Raw genomic sequence first — 22,839 nt, forward strand, 5'->3', positions numbered from 1 at the left:
AAAGCCTCTCTTTGGCTTTCTGTCTCTGCCTGCAAAGAAGTTAGTGCGTGGAGCACAAGGGACACCAGAAGATAGCAAGTGGAGAGTTAGGAGGAGGAGGAACAAAAAAAGAGGCCTGTGTGAGATAGCGTTTGGGGCATAATCCTTGTGGGGGTGAAGGGGGGGGACTCCCAAAGCGTTAAAGTAGTGGCGATTGGGCGGAGCTTTGGAAGTAAGATAGGGTAGAGGGCATACCGCTTTCGGCTTCTGCAAACAACAAGAACAAAATCTCAAATCAAACACTTCATCATCCACATTGAAGGAAATGGAGAATCACAACCAACGTTTGGGGGCTTTATGGAGCGCTAGAGCCCCCGCTTGGGCCCTTGTGGCCCCTGTGGCCCTTTGCGGCTGTGGGGCCACGTCTTTCATCTGATCTGGGTGCTTAGGTAACTCATTTAGGAACATTTAGGGAAGGGGGGGTGGGATTGCACAAAAAAGTATTAGAGCCACACTGATGGAAAAACAATACTTAAATACTATAAAAGTTGAAATATCATGGGAATTATGGAGTCATTTTTACAAGGATTCGATAATATTTAAGTCAAAATGGTAGAAGAGAAAATCCATCCATCCATTTTCTATCCCAGCCTATCCCAGCTGCCTTGGGGGGGAGAGGCGGGGTCAAACAACCATTCACACTCACATTCATACCTATGGACAATTTGGAGTGGCTAATTAACCTAGCATGTTTTTGGAATGGGGGGGTCCAGAGTACCCAGAGAAAACATGCAAACTCCACACAGGGATGCCCAAGCAGAGAATCGAACCCAGGTCACCCCTACAGGCTAACCACTCAACCACCGTGCAGCAAGAGAAAAATCCAATATTATGATAAATTGAATAAATTGTACTCTTAAATGCCCATACATTCGCAAAAGTTGTGCATGTATACACAACTTTAAGATAGTCGTAAAAGTCATCTTTCATCGCAGTACAATGAAAAAGTAATAATACAGCAAGAAGAAAAGTTCATATTATTAGAGTATTATTATTATTATAACAACCTCATCATTTCACCAGATTAAAAAAACGCCCATTTCACCACAATAGACTTTTTTCTGAAGAAGTTGTTATAGTACTGTAGTAATATTTTTTATCGATAAGTACTATAACAGTACTATAACAGTAGTATTATAGTATCCAGTCAGTATTGTACGCTAATCCCTCGTTTATGGCGGTTGATCGGTTCCAGACTCGAGCGTGATAAGGCATAATTTCATATTAATAAATGCTATATTTTTATAGTTGTTATATGACTTTCTAAATACGGGTTTTAACATTAGAGCCCTCTAAACATGAAGTAACACCCCTATAGGTATTGCATGTTTTCTCATTGTGGCTCCAATACTCCTTTGCTGGATTTGGAAAATATGTTGTTGTGTTTTTGGTTTGTTTTGGGGGGGTTGGGGGGGGGGGGGCTGACAAGGAAACAAGGGAAGTTAAGGAAAGGTAAGATGGACAAAGGACTCGGTCACTCCGGCGTTAGCTATTAGCTACTGCAGTGTTGTGTACTGGTTATTATGGACTAGAATGTCATGTAGCAGGAAGAACGGGTCATGGCCCCCAAGGGGGGGGGGCATGTGTTCTGTCATTGTGTTAGTTTTCTAAATTGCATTTGATGCTAAAACACTGACGCCAAATGACGCCATCAAATGCATCACAATGTCAAGTGTCATGGTTTGCTTCGGGGGTGTCAGTGGGTGGTTGGGGGGTCCTGAAGCCGCGTCTCCCCACATACAAACCTGCTCTCTCTTTGCTCTGACTTGTACTCGATGGCAATGAGCAACAGCTTCAGCTTGACATAACACAGCCTGCAAATATGGGAGATTTCAGTGACTTCCAACTTACCGTGGGGGGGGGCGGGCGGTCTTGCAGATCAGCCAGGGAAGGGGGGTACTTACTCGCACACGGTGGGGAAGGAGAGGCCCACAAAGGCACTGGACAAATACTCTGTGTACATCTCATTAGCCACTCCTTCAAGGTAATACTTCTGCCAGGTGTCCTCCTCAATCTGGAAGGGAGAAATGGCCGACAAGTCATGAATGTGGCGTGCAGATGTGGGGCCTGGTCATCATCCGCTGATCCATCATCTTCACGTCAGGAGGATAGCTCTTTGATAGAGCCAAGCACCTCTTCAGCGCCGAGCCGCACAAATAGATTCCATATGAAATATCACAGTAAAATATGACGTGCTGGGACGTCTGAGTGCTCTAATGGGAAGTCTGGATTTACCGACGGGGGCGGGGGGGTGTTCTGCCTTGCATCAATCTCCTCGCACGCGTCGGCGCCGCGTCGCCACTTATGTTCCCCTCACCTCCGATCTCCCCGTGAATGAGTTCATTGAAGCCAAATGCAACGTGAGGTCTTACCTCAATGAAGGACCTCATGGAGAAGAGGTTGGCCAGCATGGTGGACAGGCCCTGGGCCAGGCAGCTCTGGGCGATGAAGCCCGCCTTCAGCTCGGCCAGACAGATGGCGTCGTCGCCCTCCTTCCAGTTCCAGCTTGGAATGTTCAGCAGATGGGCCTTCATCCATGCGGACACGGGGAAGTCGCATGAGCATTGGGTCGGGTTTCAAGGGAACAAAACACGTTTTGGGGGGGTAGACCGGCTGGACGGTTTCTAATAAACAACCCAAAACATCAGTGGGGTGCGTGCAAGTGCTTTTAATTTTTTAATTAATCAAATTTATTTAATCAAAATTTCATTAATTTAATAAAATTTAATTAAAAATATTTAATAATTTTTTTTACATTTTCCAAATATTTCAACTTTTTTCCCCCCAAATATTTGGACTTTATTCCAGTAATTGCAATAATAATAATTACAATAAAATGTCTATTTTTATGCTTTTAAAATGACTTTCTTTTTCCACAAAATATTATAGTTTTATTCTTGTAAAACTTTTTTACTTGTAAGATCTGATGTAACTTCTTTCTCTTATTACTAGAACTTTTGTGTCTTAATTCAGGACTTTAGCCTGCTAGCCCGCTAGCCTGCCGACCAGGCTAAAGGCTAGCCTGGGACCCCCATCCTTCCTCTTCCATGATCGTTAGCTAGTAGCGAATAGCGAGACTTGGAATGTGTTTAATGAGTGTGAGACACATTTAGGGAATAAACCTGGATTGGGTCGTGAGTGAACAATGGCAATCGAAGAGATAAGGGGGTCTAATCAAGTCATTGCAACAGTCCCTTTTATTGCAAATGTTGATTGCGCTGTACAGGATTGGGGAGTAAGCCCCGTGGACCTAAAGCCTCTCACCTTATTGTGATACTGAAGCATCTGCGTTATTATCCTGATCTTGGGATGGTAGTTCTTGATGGAGATGACCCTGCAGAGGAGGAAACGAGAAGATAAGAAGGACGTGGGTGACAAAGACGTCTCATGAGGCGGTCCGGATGAGGTGGTACCTCATGATGTTGGAGGCGTCTTCAGCATCGGGATCTGCACAGTATTTATTGGCCAGGATGAGGCAAGCATCTGCTGACTCGATCTAAACATCCAGGGAATGTTTGTCGTTAGGATTGTAGTTTCATCAACGGCAGCCAGCAACAATCAAACCTGATTTTAGTCACGTTGTGCCTGCTCAGTCTGTGCTTTAATCAGTGCTAGTCAAATAGTGGGGCAGGCCCCCCTTGGGGGGATGCCAGAGGCTTTCAATGTGAATTCAGACCTGCCAACATGTACACATTTAGAGTACTCAAACAATTAGGGGCTCTAAATGAGTGGTATTTGTCGTATTTTCCTGCTTTCAGTTTCTATTTCAGTCTGCACGAACAGATGGATAGATATTACCAGTTTCTCTAGAATTTCAAATCGTGAAAACATTTCTTCTACTACTTTGTAAAAAACAACCCCAAAGGCGCATGCTTGTGTATCAGTGACCGTACCTTGACTCGGGCCAGGTCGTGAGGGTTGAGCACGGATCCCTGGTAGAACTCGACTTGTGTGAAATGGCGTTTGAACAAGGCTTCCAGCTCAAGATTAGGGGAAATACTAGCGCACACATACAGACAATGTGAGTAAACAAACACACGCTTTCCACTTGGGCTGATTTTTAGCATCCACGCTGGGTGGGGGTGGGGGTGGGGGTGGGGGAATACGGCAACTTACTTATGGAGAAAAACAATTTCTACATTGACATCATCCCTGTCCTTGTGTAGGAAGTCTTTGAGGAAGTTGGAGACACTTTCGAGGGTAATATGACCACAGACCACAATATGCCTGAAAGGGCGGGAGGAGGGAGAAATCATCTTGAGTGGGCAAAATAAATCATGGCAGACACTGGCGTGTCTCCCAAACATCATCAGCCAAAACCAAAGCACAAAAAAGCCAAGAAATGTCATTTGAAAGCAAAGCCGTAATTGAATTATATCCTTCTGCCATTTAAGTGAATATTTTCCCCCTTGTCATGAAAAGTGGTTCGATTCCGCAGGACGAGCGCAATCAAACACTCAGCTGTCAGCCGCTTTAGAAAATCTACGTTATAATCAGCGGTCGGCCCCTCGGCCAAACTGGATGCGTGTTGACAAAGACGTGCACGTCGATGCCATCCTGCTTCAAAAAAACCTTCAAAGTCGTTCCCGGACTTGACGCAAACTCTAAACAGGAGCGTTTGACAAGACTTTGGCAGGCGGCCGCGGTGCGTGGCAGCACGGCGTTTCTGACAGGCGGTGATTGCGGCGAGGAGGGAGGGAGGCGGGACGTTATACGGGAGCGGTGCTTGAGCAGGCGTGCGAGTTCAAAGGTCAGCCGTAAGGCCCAACGATCGCAACTGTGATGAAAGGCTGCACTGAGCCGCTGCGTTTGTCCGTGAAGCGAACGCTAGAAAGTTAGCATGTGTCGTTTTTGGTGTGTTTGGCTACGCTGGGAAATACACCGTACCGTCTTAAAAGTACTAAAGTCCGCCTCCTAGTCTTAAGTTCATTGCCTGAATGAAATGCTAACAGCAGAATACGAACCTTCCATTCCGTTTTTTCATTCTTCACCCTGGTATGGAGTTGCCAGTGTTCCAGAAGACCGTTCAGGGTCTAACAGGGATGCCCCCATCCATCAGCCACCCACTGGTATCGGTCCGTTTCCGTAAAAAGAACGTCACGGCACATGCTAGTAAATCCCTTTCAAGGGCGATTCGGATTCGTACTGATCCGACAAGGGACGTATTGTCACGATAACCACAACTAGTCCGTAAAACCTAAAGGGTTTACCAGACTACTCCCATCAAAGCCAACGGGTGTCATCACGCCCTTATCAAACCGACGACCATACCGCCATCTTTTCTTGCGTCTTTGTACACCAGCTAGCTAGAGTTTCTGACTTTTTTTTAGTTAGTTGGGAGCTCGTTTTGGTCCCAAAGGACAGTGGACATGTACTTGAAGCAACCGTATGTTAGGTACGTTAGATTGAAACGAGTACTATTAGCAAGAAATTGGGTTTTTTTTAATGACAGAAAGGGCGTGACCTTCAAACAGGCTAAAATGGCGGCGCGTACGCCCAGCTTTGGTTGGCACAATTCCAAATACTCATACATTTCACCAATCATTTCCTGTCATTTTCTACCCTCGGGACTAATTTGGTCCCAGTATGACCACACTGTAGTCTGCCCCCCTCCCATTTTGGGACCCTCGTGTAAAACATTTGGAATGAACTCCCAAATGATGATGATATTTTCCACTTTGGACTTTTTTCCCTGGCAGAGGTCACCACAGCAGATCAACTCTGTGAACGGTTTTGACGAGAACCCCTTCCTGACAGAAGCGTGCACCATTACACCACCCCCAAGTTAATCAACGCGGTGGTCAATTACTAGCCAAGTCGAGCCTGTAAGAACCCAAATATTCCACCTCATGTTGGGAAAGTATTGCATGTTTCGGGTTTTTCCCACTCGCCCGAGTATGGCCAACGAAATCCCTGAGCAATCTTCACCAAAGAGTACTTGAGTAAACGTAACCATATGTGTACACTCTTTCCCTCGGGGCCCATTTGGTCCCATTAATCCCATTTTGACGTCCACGTATCACCACAGAGCATAGAAGCTGACAACCGATTCAGACATCAGGATTCGTTTGCGTGTTCGGTCACAGCTTCAAGCCTTCACTTCCATTTGAGAAGCAATCACTGCCAACAACGGATCCAAATCTCCAATCGTACGTTGACACAGATTAGCGTGGACGCTTGGCAGACACGCTAATTAGCCAACGGACACGCGTAACAATATCTCATAATGACCACAACCTCATCCGCCACTTAGCAGGACATGCGAGGAGACAATTGAGACGTTGTGCTTTTCGGGATCTGGCGGGGAACACCTCGGCACTGGAGACTTTGGGCGGGATCAAGTTACTCTCTCCTTAAACGAAAGCGTTCGGCGTCCATCGGCGTGACGGATCCGTCATGACAGGTCTTTTTAAAGTCATTGTCACGCTCTCCTACAGCGGGACCGCGCTTGTTCGCCGTTAATAGTCGACATCTAGCGCCTATGGAGCGAAATCCGACTCGCTTTCAAGTCAGTTGAAGATGATGAGGGTGGAGGGTTTACGTCGTTCTACGGAAGAGGTTGCAGTCGTGCGTGATGGTCTTCACAGACCGTGATCCCGAGCTCGGCCATAAAGTGCTTTGGTTGGCTTGTTTGTGTAACCCAAAAAAACAGCAACCGAAGAAATCGTTTTCAGGAAAAAAAAAAACATTCAAAGAGAAATTCAAACCGAAATCCCCTCACAAACAAAAAAAACCCAAACAATTATTCCCACGGACTCCAGTCATGGCATGAAAACACTTCCTATATCTAGAGGAACACATTCAGCAGTATGGACACAACCACGTTGGATGCAAGCAGGTGGAAGAAGAAAGCATGCAGTCCAAACATGCAATGGAGGGAACCATCCCGGGGGGGGGGGGTCCGTTGGGATGGACATGGAACCAGGAAAGCTCAAACGTCAGCAACAGACACAAAAAAGGCTCACTACTGCTCTAATCCTTAGTTTAGTCTGGACCTCAACATCCTAACGAGATGTTTGTCTGCACCAGCATTTTGGTACAGTCAACAAATAGATCATCATAGTATTATGAATTATTGGTATGGACTTTATTCCTGTGGAATAACTTATGAATCCATGTTCTAGCGATGAAGCCACGCCCAGCAACAACGTCAGGTGCAGGTCATCACCGCCCCCTAGCGGCGCCCTTTTTTGGGGGGGGAGTGGTGCAGCATTTAATGACCAAAGTGGACAGCGCCCTAATTGGGCCATACGTTAGCATCAATTAGACCGGAGGCCATTTTGGTTTTGTTTGTGATGAATGTTGGCGTTCGCACAAGGCCGGACTTCCCGTGCCAACCTGTCAAAGCGAAGTCTCGTCTAATGGAAACCAGAATGGAAAACACACAACCTCCCCGTGAGCGGCGGCGCCGACTGAAGGCAACGCTCGTCATTGTTTTATCAACAAAGCGTACACAAGGCGAGCGCATGAAACACGTTTGTTCACTCAACAACTTCCTGGAGGAGACGATGATGATGATGATGATGACGGCGTCCTCGGTGATCTCATCGCTTGCTGTGTAATCAAACATACGCTGGGAATCTCTTCATCTTGCTTTGTTTTGTTTTTGCCGATAACTGGGTTATGTAAAGCCCAAAGACGCGCGTCCAAATGATTACGTTGTTTTGGGGCGAGATGCTGTGATGGCTGCCACATGTTTCCAACCAATGAAAGGGAAAAAGGGAAAATAAAGTGTGTGGGTGAAAGGATCCTCCGCTTTGACGAGGGGGGGCACTCGGCGCTTATTGGAGTCGGGGTGGGGGCTGCCGAGCCAAACATAACATCTCATCAATCTTAGCCCGCTGACAGCAAAAAGACCTTTTCTTTTTCTCTCCTTTTTCTCTCCTTTTTCTCTCCTTTTTCTCTCCTTTTTCTGACTTCCTGAGCGATTCCCCAATCCGACAGGTTGGACGGAGACAGAAAATAAGAAACGTGGCTGCTTTTCTACTTTCACAGCAAATTATGACTTTTTACCCAAGCTCATTTCTCAAAAAGTGCTACTTTATTACTACTAAATATATTACTTTATTACTAATAATAACTTTATATTATTTTATTCCTTGTCATATTAAGACATTGGAAGAAAATCACCTCTTTTCTTTAATATTTTAATATGTCATAAAAATCTACTTTATTTTCATGAAAGTACAACTTTTTTCTTCTAATTTTAGGACTTCATTCCAATAACTTTTTAACTTCTTCCTGAAATTTATTTCTCCAAATGTACAAATTTATTTTTGCCTCTCTACAAAAAAAATACTTTTTAAATAAATATAAATGAAATTACTTTCATAAATATCTACCCTGAAAGTACAACTTTTTTCTCGTAACACTATGACTTTATTCCAATAATATATACTAATAATAATAATGTTTCCCATTACCTAATTTTGTGAAAATTCCAACTTTGTTTAGTTTTTAAAATTTATGAATATGATTTATTTATTCTTGTAAAAATGTTAACTTTTGGGTCATTTCTGCTGTTTTTAAATGTAATTAAAACTATTGCAGCTATTTCACTTAAAGTCAATTTTTCACTGTGTGAGAGTACGATGACATACGATGAGGAGAAATCGTAGCGTCAAGATGGCTTCTTCAAAGGCAACCAAACGACAACCAAAAGGAAAAAAGTTGGCATTTTTATCATAAAATATCTTTTGAATAATAAAGTAAAAATGGAATATAGAGCTGTACTTTGACCCCGCCCTAATTTATCGAACGTTTGAGCCAGAAGGGGAAGGAACAGAAGACATCGGTAAGATGACCGCTGTGAGGGAGAACCTCCGCGGACGGATAGACGCACGGAGAGAGAGAGAGAGGAACCGGGCAGGCAAGGCAGGCAAGCGAGGCGAAACAAGCCAAAAAAAAAGCAAATCCTCCAAAAAGGTGGCGAGGCGACCCGGCATTCAGGGTGTGGGAGCGGACTGAAGATCAGGGCCAGAGCGGTGTCAGGCGTTGATGATGTCATGGGCGGAAGATGGCGTCCGGGGTCTGAGCATGCCACGGATGATGCATCTCAACATCCAACATCCAAGCCACAACAACACGCAAGCAACACGGAATGGAAAAGAGGAAAGGTGTCTCGGATGGATCTTTTTATGGAATGATGACAACTAGCAGGGGTTCCTGACTTCGGACTTCATTCTTATTAATTCCTGCCTGGACGTGAAGGCAAGCTTACATCAACAAACACCCATCACCAGCATCACCAGCTTCACCAGCATCACCAGCATCACCAGCACGTACCAGTACAGTAATCCCTCTGCCACAGTTTGATCAAAAGAAACACTTTTTCCTGGGTCAATTCGGCCTATTTCGAGGATGGAATATTTTCAGGCATAAGAGTGGAAGTGAAGTCAAATGCAAATGAAGACATTCCTAAGACGCGTTGAAAGATGATATGTGGTATTCCACACTGGTCACTATTTAAGGTGACTATAGGGCTGTTACATCATGCCCAGAGGGCTCTATCATGTTAAAACGTATAATCATATTTTATATTCCTTATAATAATAATAAGGAATCCGACGAAATCCTAAAAAATGGACTTGGCAGGGGTCTGTAAAGATGAGCGGCCAACGAGGGATTACTGTCATCATGAAAGCTTTATGCTCCCGTGGAACCCGCTTATGTCGACTGGCGACTCGCATCAACGTAAGCGGTTGTCAACATAAACATAACAGCGTCGCCAAAACTCTTACTTGTGTCGTCGCCTCAAGGAATAAAAAACAAAATGGCAGATGATTCCGGCGTCTGTCCCTCCATTTGTTCAAAAACATGAATCGATATGTGACGTATTGATATGTGACGTATCAATACGTGACGGATCAATATGTGACGTATCGATACGTGATGTATCAATACATGACATATCAATAAGTTCATTTAAATGAAGTAAGAATTGAATCATGAATTGCAGTTTTTGAATGATCAGCAACCCTGAACGGAAGGTATGGGGGTACGGGTATTTGGGGGCATTTGGGGGTATTTGGGGATCCATGGTCACGTCGCCATCTTGCTGCTGAGCGCTAACAAAGAGGCGGACTATCCTACGACGCGTGTCGGCATGAACGGAGCCGGATTCCACGGAAAGGACCTCTTGGGTCTCACGTGGACGTGTGTAGACTTCAGCCAGGAGTGGGGCTCCATGGGGGGGCGGCCCGTGGACGTAAGCGGGTTCCACTGTACAGATCCAAATGAATGAGGTCAGATAGAAAGTTTGATGGGAAACGAAAGAAAAGCAGCGTGTGGATGACAGGAAGGAGAAGTAGGGCCACACGGACAAGACCCAATCTTTTCATATCACGACTCTTTTCATATCACGACTCTTGTCATATCACGACTCTCTTTATATCATGACTCTTTTCATATCACGATTTGATTGATTGACTATGATTATGATTATGATTGTGGCTATGATTATGATTATGATTGTGATTATCACATTCTTGCAACAGCTACTAAAATTTTTTTTAAATTATTATTTTATATTTCATTTAAATGAATAAAGATAAAAGCATAATTAAAAATGAAAATGAAATTCTGAAAGTAGAAAATGTAAAAAAAGAAAAAAAGTTGCAAAAGTTACAAAGTAATAATAAAAAAAGAGCATATGCCTTGCCATTGGCTGTCAACCGGTCAAGGGTGCACCCCGCCTCTCACCCAAAGTCCGCTGGGATAGGCTCCAGCATACCACCGTAACCTGGTCAGGATAAGCGGCACAGAAAATGATTGAACCTATCGAAATAATTTCAGTATTATTTCTTGAAAGTATCATTTTTTTATTGTATTTATTACATGGAATTTTTATATTTCATGTATTTATTTTTTAAATGATAACTTTACGTATTTATTATATTTTATTCTTATCATACTTATTTTAGTGACGTCAAGTGAGGGTCATTTGAGTGGTCATTTTATATTTGCGGTGGCCCTACTAGTCCTTGCGAAGGCGTAGGAGCGCCAAGTGAGAAAGCGTGAAGAAGAAGAAAAGGTAGAAGGAGAGCATAAAGGCGCATGAACGTGCGAGTGCAAATGGCCGAGGTCTCCAGTCACGCGGTGTGACTTCAGGTTACGGACACAGTTTTATAAACCCTGCTTTCAACTGCCCCCCCGGCGCCTATCACACCGGGGGGGGGGGGGCGAGGGAGGTCCGGAGTCACACAACCACACCTTGTCTGCAATTCCAACTTACTTTCGGCCTCGTGTGGAGTTATACCTCCCTCCGTATTTCTTCCGATTAAGGATGAGAGCAGCAATTTCTGGCACGTAGCGAGCAAACATGGCCTACATGCATGGAACAGAAAACAAAACACAGAAAGAAAGGCATGCAGAGAGGGTTCTACCGCACACAGAACAACAGCAGAACCGTCTGGAATACTTACTTTCTCCCATTAACCGCACTATAGGAACCACCGTATTTCTTGCGGTTTCCTATTAACTCTATGATTTCAGGGACGTAGCTGGCAAACATGGCCTAAGGAGAAGATAGGAGACAGAAGCAGAGGCTAAAAAAGAGACTACTACTAAAAAAGAGCGGCTGGTGAGAAGCGTGGACCCGGATTCCTCCAGTACCTCTCCAGAGAGACTTTTGCCTCAATTTGATCACAGCAGGCTTACGTGGAGTCTGTGATCCACCAAAGATGACTTTTAGCAGTAAGAACCTATGCGCCATGTTTTGTCCAACAAACACAGATGATGGGGCGGGGCGATCCGACTAGACCCCCCTGATGCCCCACGGCTGATAAACACGTCCACGCTCCGAGTGCGCTTTTTTGACGGGAACCTTGTTTCCTTGCCGCCGAGGAAATCCCAGTGAAACATTTCCGGGGCGAGGATTCCATCCCTGGCATGACGACACCTTCACACGGCTGGGGGTCATCGCTGTGGGGGTCGACAGTCGGCCAATACCTCCGCTTTTTAACAACGGGGGCACAGCTGAAGATACGCCACTAATAAAATATGAAAATGTTGCCAATGGCCGGACTATAATATCAATAGCAGCATTTTCAGGTTTTTGCTTCCATTAGCAGACCCACAGCGAGTAAAAAACACACCCGGGGTTTATCAAAACAACGTCTAAATATGATTAAAGAATACGCTCCAGTAAAGGTCAACATGAGAAAATAATACCGCAGTGGACGAGTAGACCTGAGACATCATCATCATCAATAAAAACACCCGGGGGTAATCAATCAAAACAACAACAATCACGTAGGACACGGGACGAATACGGGATCGCAGACGTAATACGGCAATCTATGGCGTATACACACGAGAAAAACACCCTCGTGAATACAAATACACCCGCGGTGAATCAAGATGCCAAGTGTAGAAAAGCTCGATATGAAGAGGCGGTCATCAGAATGCGGCCATCTTTGACGGAGCCCAACGAAAACACCCACGGGATATCGACATGACATGTCACGTAGATCATCACACGAGTAAAAAGGAAGCCACTAAATGCGGTAAAATAAACGTCAACATCCACAAATACCCCCCACCAGGATATATAAAACACCCCAGGTAAATCCAAAATAACAGAGCACGAATTATCGAATATGATCGACTGGACGTTAGCATGCACGCGCCGCCTGATGAAGGTACACCCGCGGTAAATCCAGACAAGAGCTGAAGGCTACACCGTCAAATGGGGTCGAGTCTGAGGTTGTCGTTGCCGTGGTAACAGTCAGGCTGGCCTAAGCCTCATCTTCCCGCCCCCTGTGTTTGTTGGAATTGTGGGAAGGGACACAAGAGGGGAGGGTGTCCTGAAACCGCTTTTTAAGAGAATATTAACAATATGATCATCAATATTTGTCTTTTTCCAAGCACCAGGAAAGACGGAAGGGAAGAGAAAGGACAAGACCAGAAACAAAAGGCGAGGCAGGAGGACGGGAGACACCCTGACAGCCGATACTCTCATTTAGCATCTGTGCAGCATCTGCTCTGTGGTAGGCTCTAGCATTTCCATAAAATCAAGGATCAGACGGGTTGCAGGGAAGAGGCGGAGACGGGGGTCATGGAAAAGGGAAGGAGGGGGGAAGAAAGATGTGATTTTACCAAACCACCGAGGATGAAGAAGACCATGAAGAGGCGGCCCAAGGTGGTTTTTGCATAGACGTCCCCGTAGCCCACCGTGGACATGGTCACCATCAGCAAGTACACGCATTCCCAATAGGAAAGCGACTGGGAGTTTTGGAAGTTTTCCCAAGGATCCCCTGAGTTTTCCACCTTGGATGAAAGGAGCAGAGAAGGCGGGACATTTGTAAACATCTTCCATTGGGAGGGGGGGCTTTTGTGTGAGCTTAGACTACCACCTAGTGGCGCAAAGTGGTTACTTCCACACTGCGTACTGCAGTACTGCAAGTGACTACTGCAGTTTTTCCTCATCAATTCTCTAATTCTAAAATTCAACCTCGTTTGTACTTTTCCTTCATCCTTATTGTTTAAAACTACATAAACATGAAACTACATAAACATAAAACTACATAAACAAAACTACATGAACATAAAACTACATGAAAGTACATAAACATAAAACTACATGAACTAAAACTACATAGACATAAAACTACATTAACATAAAACTACATGAACATAAAACTACATGAAACTACATAAACATAAAACTACATGAACTAAAACTACATAGACATAAAACTACATGAACATAAAACTACATGAACATAAAACTACATAAAACTACATAAAACTACATGAAGATAAACTTACATGAACTAAAACTACATAAACATAAAACTACATAACCATAAAACGACATAAACATAAATGTACATAAACATGTAAGTACATAAACATAAAAGTACTATTCAAGTGTCCGGTCAGGCCTGAAATAACTGGCCCATTTATTTATATTATATTATGGATTGACTCTATTGTATTTATATTTTTTTATTGTTTAGTATTTAGAGTATTTAGTATTAATATCACATATTTTTCAAATGATGTTTACAGATTATTATTTTAATTGAATTCATTTTTGAATAATTTAATGGCCATTTTCTTTCATGACAGCCAAAAATAAACCAAAATAAAATGTGACATTGAAGTTCAACCAATCAGATCATGAAGGTAATTAATTCTTGATCGTGTCCACAAATTAAATAGAATTATTTAGGATGATATTTTTTGTTTTTTATGAATTCGTGTACAACATAAAAATACATTTCAGCCATTTATTTGACTGTGGATGTTTTATTTGGACGTAAAAGGCTAGCTGGGTGAGTGGAGGGTCTTCGGTGGGACGTTTGCCACCCTGGCGTGCTCCCCAGCCCCGCCCACTTACCAAATGTATGAATCCGGCGGCGGTGAGCCATGTGCTGATGAAGATGGAACACAGGTTCACCAGCTTGATGGAATTGCTGAGAGAAGCAAAGCAAGCAGACGCGTTAGACGCATTAGAAGTTCTAACATCGCGTTAGTACAACTTTACTCTTTTCTAGTAAAACAATAAAGCATAGAAGTAATAACCATATAATAACCATATAGTGGCCATGGCGACCATACAAATATGATTGGATATCATCCATAGTGACCTCGTCCATCTGGGAGTGTCTTGGAGGAGCAGATGATGGACATGTCATGTCTAATCATAGTGGAAACCCACAGCAGGTTTGGTATCTCCACACTGAAGCCACCATCAGCTACTTAAAGCACACAGCAGGACAATAAAGATGGCTTCCGTACTTTGGAATGCCGTCATGGGTGGGGGTGTTGGGACTTTACCTTGTTTTCAAGATATTCAAAAACTGCAAGATTTCCGAGAACTGTATCAATCTCAGCGCTCGGAGGAATCTCAAGCCTGTGAGACAGAGAGGAGGGAAAAGGCAGGCGTTAGTCCGGCAGACATCTTTCCGATACAGTCGTCCCTCGTTTATGGCGGGGAGTTGGCTCCAGACTCCATAAGCCAAGTTCCGCAATGTAGGATTCCTTTGTGTTGTACTTATGTTGTACTAATGTTGTACTTATGGCATAGATGACCTGTTTTTAATATCATTAGAGCCCTCTACACAGGACATAACACCCCTATAGTCGCCTGTATATACTGTATTATCATGTACTATTAGTATATACTGTATTATCATGTACTATTAGTATATACTGTATTATCATGTACTCTTAGTATAGACTGTAGTGTCATGTACTATTAGTATAGACTGTATTATCATGTACTATTAGTATATACTGTAATGCGATATGCTCTTAGTATAGACTGTATTATCATGTATTCTTAGTATATACTGTTAGTATGCTAATATACTGTACTTGCTAAGTGCTATCATGCTAACAACTAGCATGATAGTGTGTATGTTGGTTTATAGCTGAAATGCTAACATGCTAACATTAGCACGCAGACGCCTACTCGAGGGAACCTTGTATAAATCTTGTGTAAACCGGCCAAAATCTTGTTTGAGTGCATGGGTACAAAAAGTATCAGCCCTTCCAGAAGCCTGCTACTCTCTGCAGTTGAGTAAACACAGCACAGGCCCGTGGTGCCACAATGAGAATGTGTTTGCCCACCAGGAGGGAATGTGCGTGTGGAAGGTGTTTAGCAGATGCTAGCCAAAAGTCAAATCTCCACGAGTTCCCGGTGCCGGAACACGTGCTCACGCATGCCGAGCCTCTTGGACACACGAGGGGGGGTGGAGTGGGGGCAGGGGGGTGGGGGCAGGGGGGGACACGTGTCGCTGGCCCAGATGCTCATTCAAAAAAAAAGGCTTTTCCGGCCACTTCATTGAGGATTTGCGAGTCGGGAGCCTGTCCTGGCGGGGTTGGCCTCCGCCCTCCACCCCCCCACCCCCCGGCCCGGGCATTTTCTCAATCAGCGGGATTATGCGTTGCCAGGATGAGATTATGCCGAGCTGCAGCAACATGCTCGCCATCATTCATGTTGAAACAGAAGGATCCAATCTTTTTATCCCGTGGAAATCAGGACTCCCAGCTTTTAACAAGAAGATGGATCTATGGATCTCCATGGAGCTTTGGAGGATGAACAATAGGAGGTCTGGGGGCTGTCAAACGTGTCCCATGTATCGTTTACATACATATTATACATACAATTGTCAACATTTCATAACTAGAAAGCCAATGAAGATATAACATATTTTATTTTGGTGTTATATTGAATTGTCTGTTGGTTTATAATCCACTAAATATGTCAAATGTGTGTTTTTATTTCATGTAACCATGTCTATTGCTGGAAAAGATCTATTTTTTTTATATTTCAACTTTGTGTCATATTATGACATTTTATTATGACATTATGAGGTTTTATAAAACTTGTATTTCTTAATATTTTGACTTTATTCTCGTAAAATCACAGCCATTTTTTTCCATTTATAATTTTTATTCTGATATATAATAACTATGTTATTTTTCTTCACAATATTCCTAAATGATTGTTTTAAAAGGATTTTGCTGTCCATATTTTGGCTTTATTACATCTTTATTTGACATTTTCCTACTATTTCAACTTCTTTCTCGCAAATTTTCCACTCATAAATAGAGCTTTATTTACATAATATCTGTAGTAAATATTTGTTCTTGTTACGTTATAGCCTTGTTTTTCCGTAACCTTTTCCAATAATTACAACTTTATTTTCTTTGTCTCTTGTGATGTTGTGACTTTAAAAAAAAAAAATGTGGTTAGCATTCTGGACTTTGGAGCGGACCCTCAGCATCTTTTATTTGTTTTCTTGTTCCATTACATTTGAAAAATGTGCCAGGGGCCAATCGAAAACAAGATGCCGGCCCCAAACGGCCCCTGGTCTGCACTTTGTGGTCCAAAGTAGAAATACGACAAAATAAAAATGTAAAGTAATTTCATCACACAGCTTCGTCTTGAAGTACAAATCTAAGATGGTTTTAAAAACCAGACTTTTGAGTGTTTTAACGTGCGGCCCCCAGACAGCCTCGGCCCCGAAGTCTGGATGGATGGAAAGTAAAACTTCAGACGACTCAACTGAGAAAAGGGTGGCGAGTTGAAGCCCCAACTGACAGCATGGCGGCAGCATGACATAACGGAGGGAAAAAGCAGCCTTCATCAAATCAGCTTAATGCATGTAAACTAGTATGTCTAACCTAAATATACATCTGGGGGGGGGGGGGGGGGGGGGCATCCTGCCAGCAACTGAGGGGCCCTAATCTCCATAGCACCGTGCCAATGCCAGGTAGTCCTTTGCAGAAAGACCAGCAGTACCTTTAAGCACCACTGGGAGGCAGCAGCAGGCTGCATGCCGGCCAGGCGCTCCTCCACTTCAATAAGACCAGGATGGATTCATGGATTCTATTCCACAAATACATCCAGACCAGACCAGAATAAAAAGGTGGAGTAGCTACGGAGAGCCACATGCTAGCATATGCTAACCCTGCCCATTAATAATGTCTTAAAGGAGATGAAAGGAGACTCATTCATTTGGCTGTTAGGACCAAAAAAGTCAATCCATCAATAAAGATTATGCCCCTCCCCTTCAACGTCATTATTAGCACCCCTGAATACGCTTCCCTCATCAGCCAATGGGAGTGGGGTTCCAGTGGTTACAGTAATCATAATAAACACCCCAAATTCCAGCCATTTTCCAGCCCCGGCTATCGTATTCCAGGCCAAGATTCAGGACAGGTAATTCCTCTTCTGTGTGGAAAGTCAAACTGAAGCCAGGCCGCCGTTTCAACGTCTTTCATCATCCTTACCAAGGGCCCGGGGCCGGGGGGGGGGGTGGGAGGAGGAACATGGGGACACTTAGCATCACGGACACAGGGAACCGGGATTACAATCTCCACCTGACGTCAGATTCCTTCGTCCGGAGGAACCCTCATCACACTTTGCTAGCGTCATTTAATAATAATAATAATTAAAAAATTAAAAAATTAAAAAATTAAAAAATTAAAAAATTAAAAAATTAAAAAATTAAATAATTAAAAAATTAAAAAATTAAAAAATTAAAAAATTAAAAAATTAAAAAATTAAAAAATTAAAAAATTAAAAAATTAAAAAATTAAAAAATTCAAAATAATAATAATAACGCATGGCATGAAATATTAGCTGATTTAGGATTTACACACTCATGTCCCAGCTTCCTCATCCAAGGTTTGACTGTTTGCTTACTCAACTGCAGAGAGTACTAGGACTACCAGGCATGCAAACATCTTTGTATAATACCCTCGTTTACTCAACTGCAGAGAGGATCAGGCATCTGTTCATAAAGAATAAGCGTCTTCATTTCTATAAACTCCTTTTTCTTACAAAAAAAAAGGAAATCTATTTCCACTTTTTCCTGTTACAGTCAGCTTGAATTGGGAGCGAGTGGGGCAGTGAGCCTGTGTCCAGCAGGTGGCGCTGTGTTGGAAATGAGACGTTTAGGTATGAAGTATTCTTGTATTCTTCATGTATTTACTTCATTGTATGAAGTATTCTTGTATTCTTCATGTATTTACTTCATTGTATGAAGTATTCTAGTATTTGTCATGTGTATTTACGTACTTATCCCAACAATGAACATCCCCTCCATGAGCTTTCTGACCGCTTCTGCCGGATCCTGATCCCAAATCCCTGATCCGGTCAAATGGCTTCCTCGCGGCGAAGGTAAAGACCCCACTTGCTGATGTCGTCGTCACATCTAGCGTCCGCGTACACGGCTAGCATTTAGCCGTTTGCGTATTATTGACGGTACTAAAAGCAGAGGAGCCGTGCACCCGAGCAAGACAGGAAGCTTTTAGGGCAATACTCTCAAGTCCCAGATAAAAGTAGATGTTATGTAATCCCTGCTAGGGTGTTTTCCTGGCTGCTCATGCAAGAACACCCCTTTACAAATGGGTGTGCGTGTGCATGCGTGTGTGTGTGTGTGTGAGAGAGAGCGGGGGCACTATCGCTTGTACTTATGAATGAAACATTAGTAATCAATAGTCATTGTGAGCTAGAAGTCTAAGGGGGGGGCATTTACATCTATTAAGGGATAGGCCTTTATTAGAGGGGAGGCTTTTATTTGTACAATTCATACATTTTTATGAAGGTATATTTACTATTTGGTGGTTGGGGTGTTTATTTACTCAACTGCAGAGAAAAACCATCTTCTATGAAGGGATAAGTATTTATTGGAGGGGAGGCCTTTATATGTATAGTTTTATAAAAGCATATTTTCTTCATATAGTATCCATGCATAGTCGTAGTATCTACAGTCGTGGTATACAAATCTGCAAGGTTCAGAGTATACCAGCTTTGTGTTTGGTGTTTATTAGAGGCGAGGCCTTTATTCGTCCAAATGACGAGTTATGACTTGTTTCTATCCAACCGTGTATTCCTTTCTACCTTCCCTTGTATTTCTCGTCAGCTCGCTTTTCCAAAGCCATCAAATATCAGCAAAGACGGCCGGGAGTTATTTTAGGTGCTTTTGCAAAAAAGGAAACAAACACATTCCCTTTCAGCCCATCAAGGGGGGGGGGCTGTCACCTTCCATGACGAGGCAGAGCTGACTGCAGCCCCCGAGCTAGACGGCCTCGGAGACACGGACCCAGTAATGGGGAGGCAGGGGAAGGGGGCCGAGAGCGGCCGTGATAAAGAGGAGGCCTGACAGGTAAAGATGGAGGGCAAAGAGGGAAAGGGAAGAAAAGGCGAGAGACGCTGATGGAGACGCTGATGGAGACGCTGATGGAGATGCTGATGGAGATGCTGATGGAGACGCTGATGGAGACGCTGATGGAGACGCTGATGGAGACGCTGATGGAGATGCTGATGGAGACGCTGATAGAGACGCTGATGGAGATGTGCAGACTCACCCAGCCAGCTTCTGTTCAGGTAGACGGACACAAAGACGGGCGGGACGGTGAAGAAGTCCACCACCGAGTTGACCTCCAGCCAGAACCACAGCTTGTCGTTGGCGGCTATAAACTGAAACAAAAACGCCGACATTAGCAACCGCATGCAGCGACGCCTACTCGCTAATCACGCCAGAGGTGGGGGGGGGGGGTGTTTAGGATGTCAGAGCAGCCGGAGGGCGGTTCTCTGCTGGCAAGATAGAAATGCTGACATTAGAGTTGCAGCCTTGGCATACAAACCATCCCAAGCAAGGCGGATGACAAATATTAAATATTAATTCTGCTGCACAAAAGCGACTTCATTGCTTTAGCTAAGAACATTAGAAGCTAGCAGGTCGGCGACCATGACTCCAAGAGCTATTGTCCCATAGGAAATAAGAGAAAGGGAATTCATCTCTTCCAGGGCAGAGCTGCCAACGCTTGGCGTTTGACCCGCAACCTGGCAAACATTCATTTTTCACTAAAAACATTCCTGATTGAGATGAGTACTTCAAATCAACGTCGTAACCGTAGTCAGTCATAAAAACACGGTGCTCTTTGCTAACTGACAGTCACGGTCCCAAACGTCAGCAGACACGTTGTGATGAGTGAAAGGGATGGATGATGTAACTTTTACCTTGACGTGATTGTCGCCAAAGACACAAAAACGCAGCGAGATCAACACCTTCCAGTTTTTCTGGAATTGGATCGTGTTTCTCTGCTTTGTTATCACCTGCAACGTTCTTTGCCTCCATTTTGGTCGAGAGAAAAGCAGGTGATACACAAGACTGAATTGAAGAAATAACTCATGGCAAAACCGGAAGGTGGTGTCTGTGTTGATCTTGCGTCCACATCGTTTCTAATTCATCCCTTTCATTCCTCATGTAGACAAAACCGTAAGAGATATAACGCTAGGAATGACGCTAACCGAGGTTCCACTGTGTTTCTTTCTCGAAACGAGCGTCATCATGCAAGCTCCGCTTACCCGCAGACCGAAATAAAGCAGGAAGAAGACATTGAAGGCCATGTCGATCTGTAACGTGAAGTCTTTGTAGAAGTTCTGGCAGGATTCTATCGGGCTGGAAGACAGAAAACAAAGATGAGGACACGACTCAGGATGATTATCAACATGGCCGCCGATAAAAAATCACTCTCAGTCCGGGTGGTGATGGGTGGAATCGAACACGCCAAATGTACCTTTGTGTATGCGTGTGTGTGTACACCTGAGAGGAGGTGTTTATTAGCCGACATGCTAACTGAAAGCGTTACATTGCTAATTGCGTCACCAAAAGGAAGAGAATAACTTGTGTTTATTTGAGGCGTGGTGTTGCTTTATTTGGTTATTTGCTTGTCATATGAAAGTTGAGGCCATCTGCCAAGATTCCGCCCCTTAAAACATCCGAGCAGACATCTTCGAAACCAACAGAGATATGCCTTGAGATGACAGATGCTCTACTCTGCAAAATATACGGCTTCATCTCCGTTTGAGAGGAGCCAGCAGCTCAGCGGATGTTTTGGGGCTTTTCGTGCCCGGCCTGTCATAATATCCATCTCCATGTTTACCCTGTGATGATGAACCACTAGCATGGGGGGGCGGGGGCAAAAAGCAATAACAGGCCGTAACCAACCCGTTCATCACTTGGACGAGCGGAAAGGAAAACTCCTCCCTCTGGTAGGAATATGATGAAAATGATGAAAATGATGAATATTATGAATATGATGAAAATGATGAAAATGATGAAAATGATGAAAATGATGAAAATGATGAAAATGATGAAAAAGATGAAAAAGATGAAAAAGATGAAAATTATGAAAATTATGAAAATTATGAATATGATGAATATGCATCATGCTTACTGGGATGGACGCCACCTTTGGGAATGTGGGCACAACATAAGTTGCTGTAGCGGAACACTGAAGTCGTGACTGTATGTAAGGAACCCTGAGGGGGGGGGGGGGGGCTGTCAGACATTCACCATCGAATTTACGGCGTAATGATCTCCAGCGGCAGCCCAGGGTTCTTCTCCGCAGGTCCTTGGCAGGTTCTGCTCTTTCCAATGATGTAATATTTCTTTCACCACTAGTTGGCGTTGGGACTCGCAAAATGTAACGACACCCAGGCGTCTGGTACACCTGCTTGAATTTTAGTAGCAAAGAGATGGATCGTCTTGGACGATTCCCCGTGCAGGTACTTCCCAGGTACACAGACAGAATACTTTATTCATCCCTTGGAAATACACCTACAGTATTTGGCTTTGGTTTCAACTTAGGTTTATGTTTCTTTAGTTTACGGTTTAGAGTTTAGATACATTGCTGCTCCGAGAGAAGGATCCAACTTCTAACTCCTGCTGTCCATCACGCATGTAGCCTCCATGAAATGACGTAAAACCTTCCCAAAGTCTAGAAAATTATTATTTTGTAATTTTTCCATCTCCACTGGGTGACGTCCCTGCTTTTAAAGTTTGGTGTTTCATGGCGAGTCCTCAGATTGCGATGCTACGTTGCTGTAATCTACATGTAGCTTTGCCGTGTGTCCGGTATTCCCGTTTCCAATTTAGGAGCAATCAAACACGTTGTCTTGGACAAGGTGAAGGTTTTGTCCAAAATGGCCTCTTCGGTGCAAAACGGCCAACTTCCTGTCCACGCCGAGTGTTTGGCTTTGATTTTCAGTTCACGTTAATCATGAGCCGCTCCGAGACAATGATGCAACTTCTAATTCCCGCTGTCCGTCTCCGGAATATCCTAAGGACTGTTCTGCTCTTTACGAGGATGTAAAAGCCTCGCCGACGTCCAAAGAAATTAGAACGACTCACATTGTTAAAAATAAACGCTCTGATTTGGATGAAAGGCAATTTCCTGGCAATCGGATTCGGGGTTAAAAGTTCATTTGCGTCTGTGCCCTGCCAGGAGTCGGCCTCAATTTTCAATTCCAAAGTCGGGCATCAAACCCCG

General features: G+C 43.8%; 1 protein-coding gene across 29 annotated transcripts in view; it reads right to left on the reverse strand.

The window, feature by feature from the left end:
* The window catches only part of kcnma1a (potassium large conductance calcium-activated channel, subfamily M, alpha member 1a), a 138,745-nt gene that overhangs the window by 47,271 nt on the left and 68,635 nt on the right, over positions 1–22,839 (reverse strand). For 15 of the 29 annotated variants that reach the window (XM_058058622.2, XM_078799390.1, XM_058058606.2 and 12 more), the window contains exons 4-17: positions 20,873–20,966; positions 19,870–19,981; positions 14,824–14,899; positions 14,384–14,459; positions 13,138–13,308; positions 11,463–11,554; positions 4,156–4,266; positions 3,933–4,038; positions 3,453–3,535; positions 3,304–3,373; positions 2,412–2,567; positions 1,944–2,053; positions 1,785–1,853; positions 235–246 (exon numbers count right to left, since the gene is read on the reverse strand). In XM_058058622.2, coding sequence (XP_057914605.2) covers positions 235–246; positions 1,785–1,853; positions 1,944–2,053; positions 2,412–2,567; positions 3,304–3,373; positions 3,453–3,535; positions 3,933–4,038; positions 4,156–4,266; positions 11,463–11,554; positions 13,138–13,308; positions 14,384–14,459; positions 14,824–14,899; positions 19,870–19,981; positions 20,873–20,966 — 1,338 coding nt within the window. Of the gene's footprint in view, positions 1–234; positions 247–1,784; positions 1,854–1,943; positions 2,054–2,411; positions 2,568–3,303; positions 3,374–3,452; positions 3,536–3,932; positions 4,039–4,155; positions 4,267–11,272; positions 11,365–11,462; positions 11,555–13,137; positions 13,309–14,383; positions 14,460–14,823; positions 14,900–19,869; positions 19,982–20,872; positions 20,967–22,839 lie in introns of all 29 variants that reach the window. The other 14 variants (XM_058058607.2, XM_058058611.2, XM_058058638.2 and 11 more) reach the window with 3 other exon arrangements.

The sequence above is a fragment of the Doryrhamphus excisus genome, linkage group LG20 (assembly GCF_037039965.1).
Source record: "Doryrhamphus excisus strain RoL-2023G ecotype Guam linkage group LG20, RoL_Dexc_Guam_v1.1, whole genome shotgun sequence".
Taxonomy (NCBI): Eukaryota; Metazoa; Chordata; class Actinopteri; order Syngnathiformes; family Syngnathidae; genus Doryrhamphus; species Doryrhamphus excisus.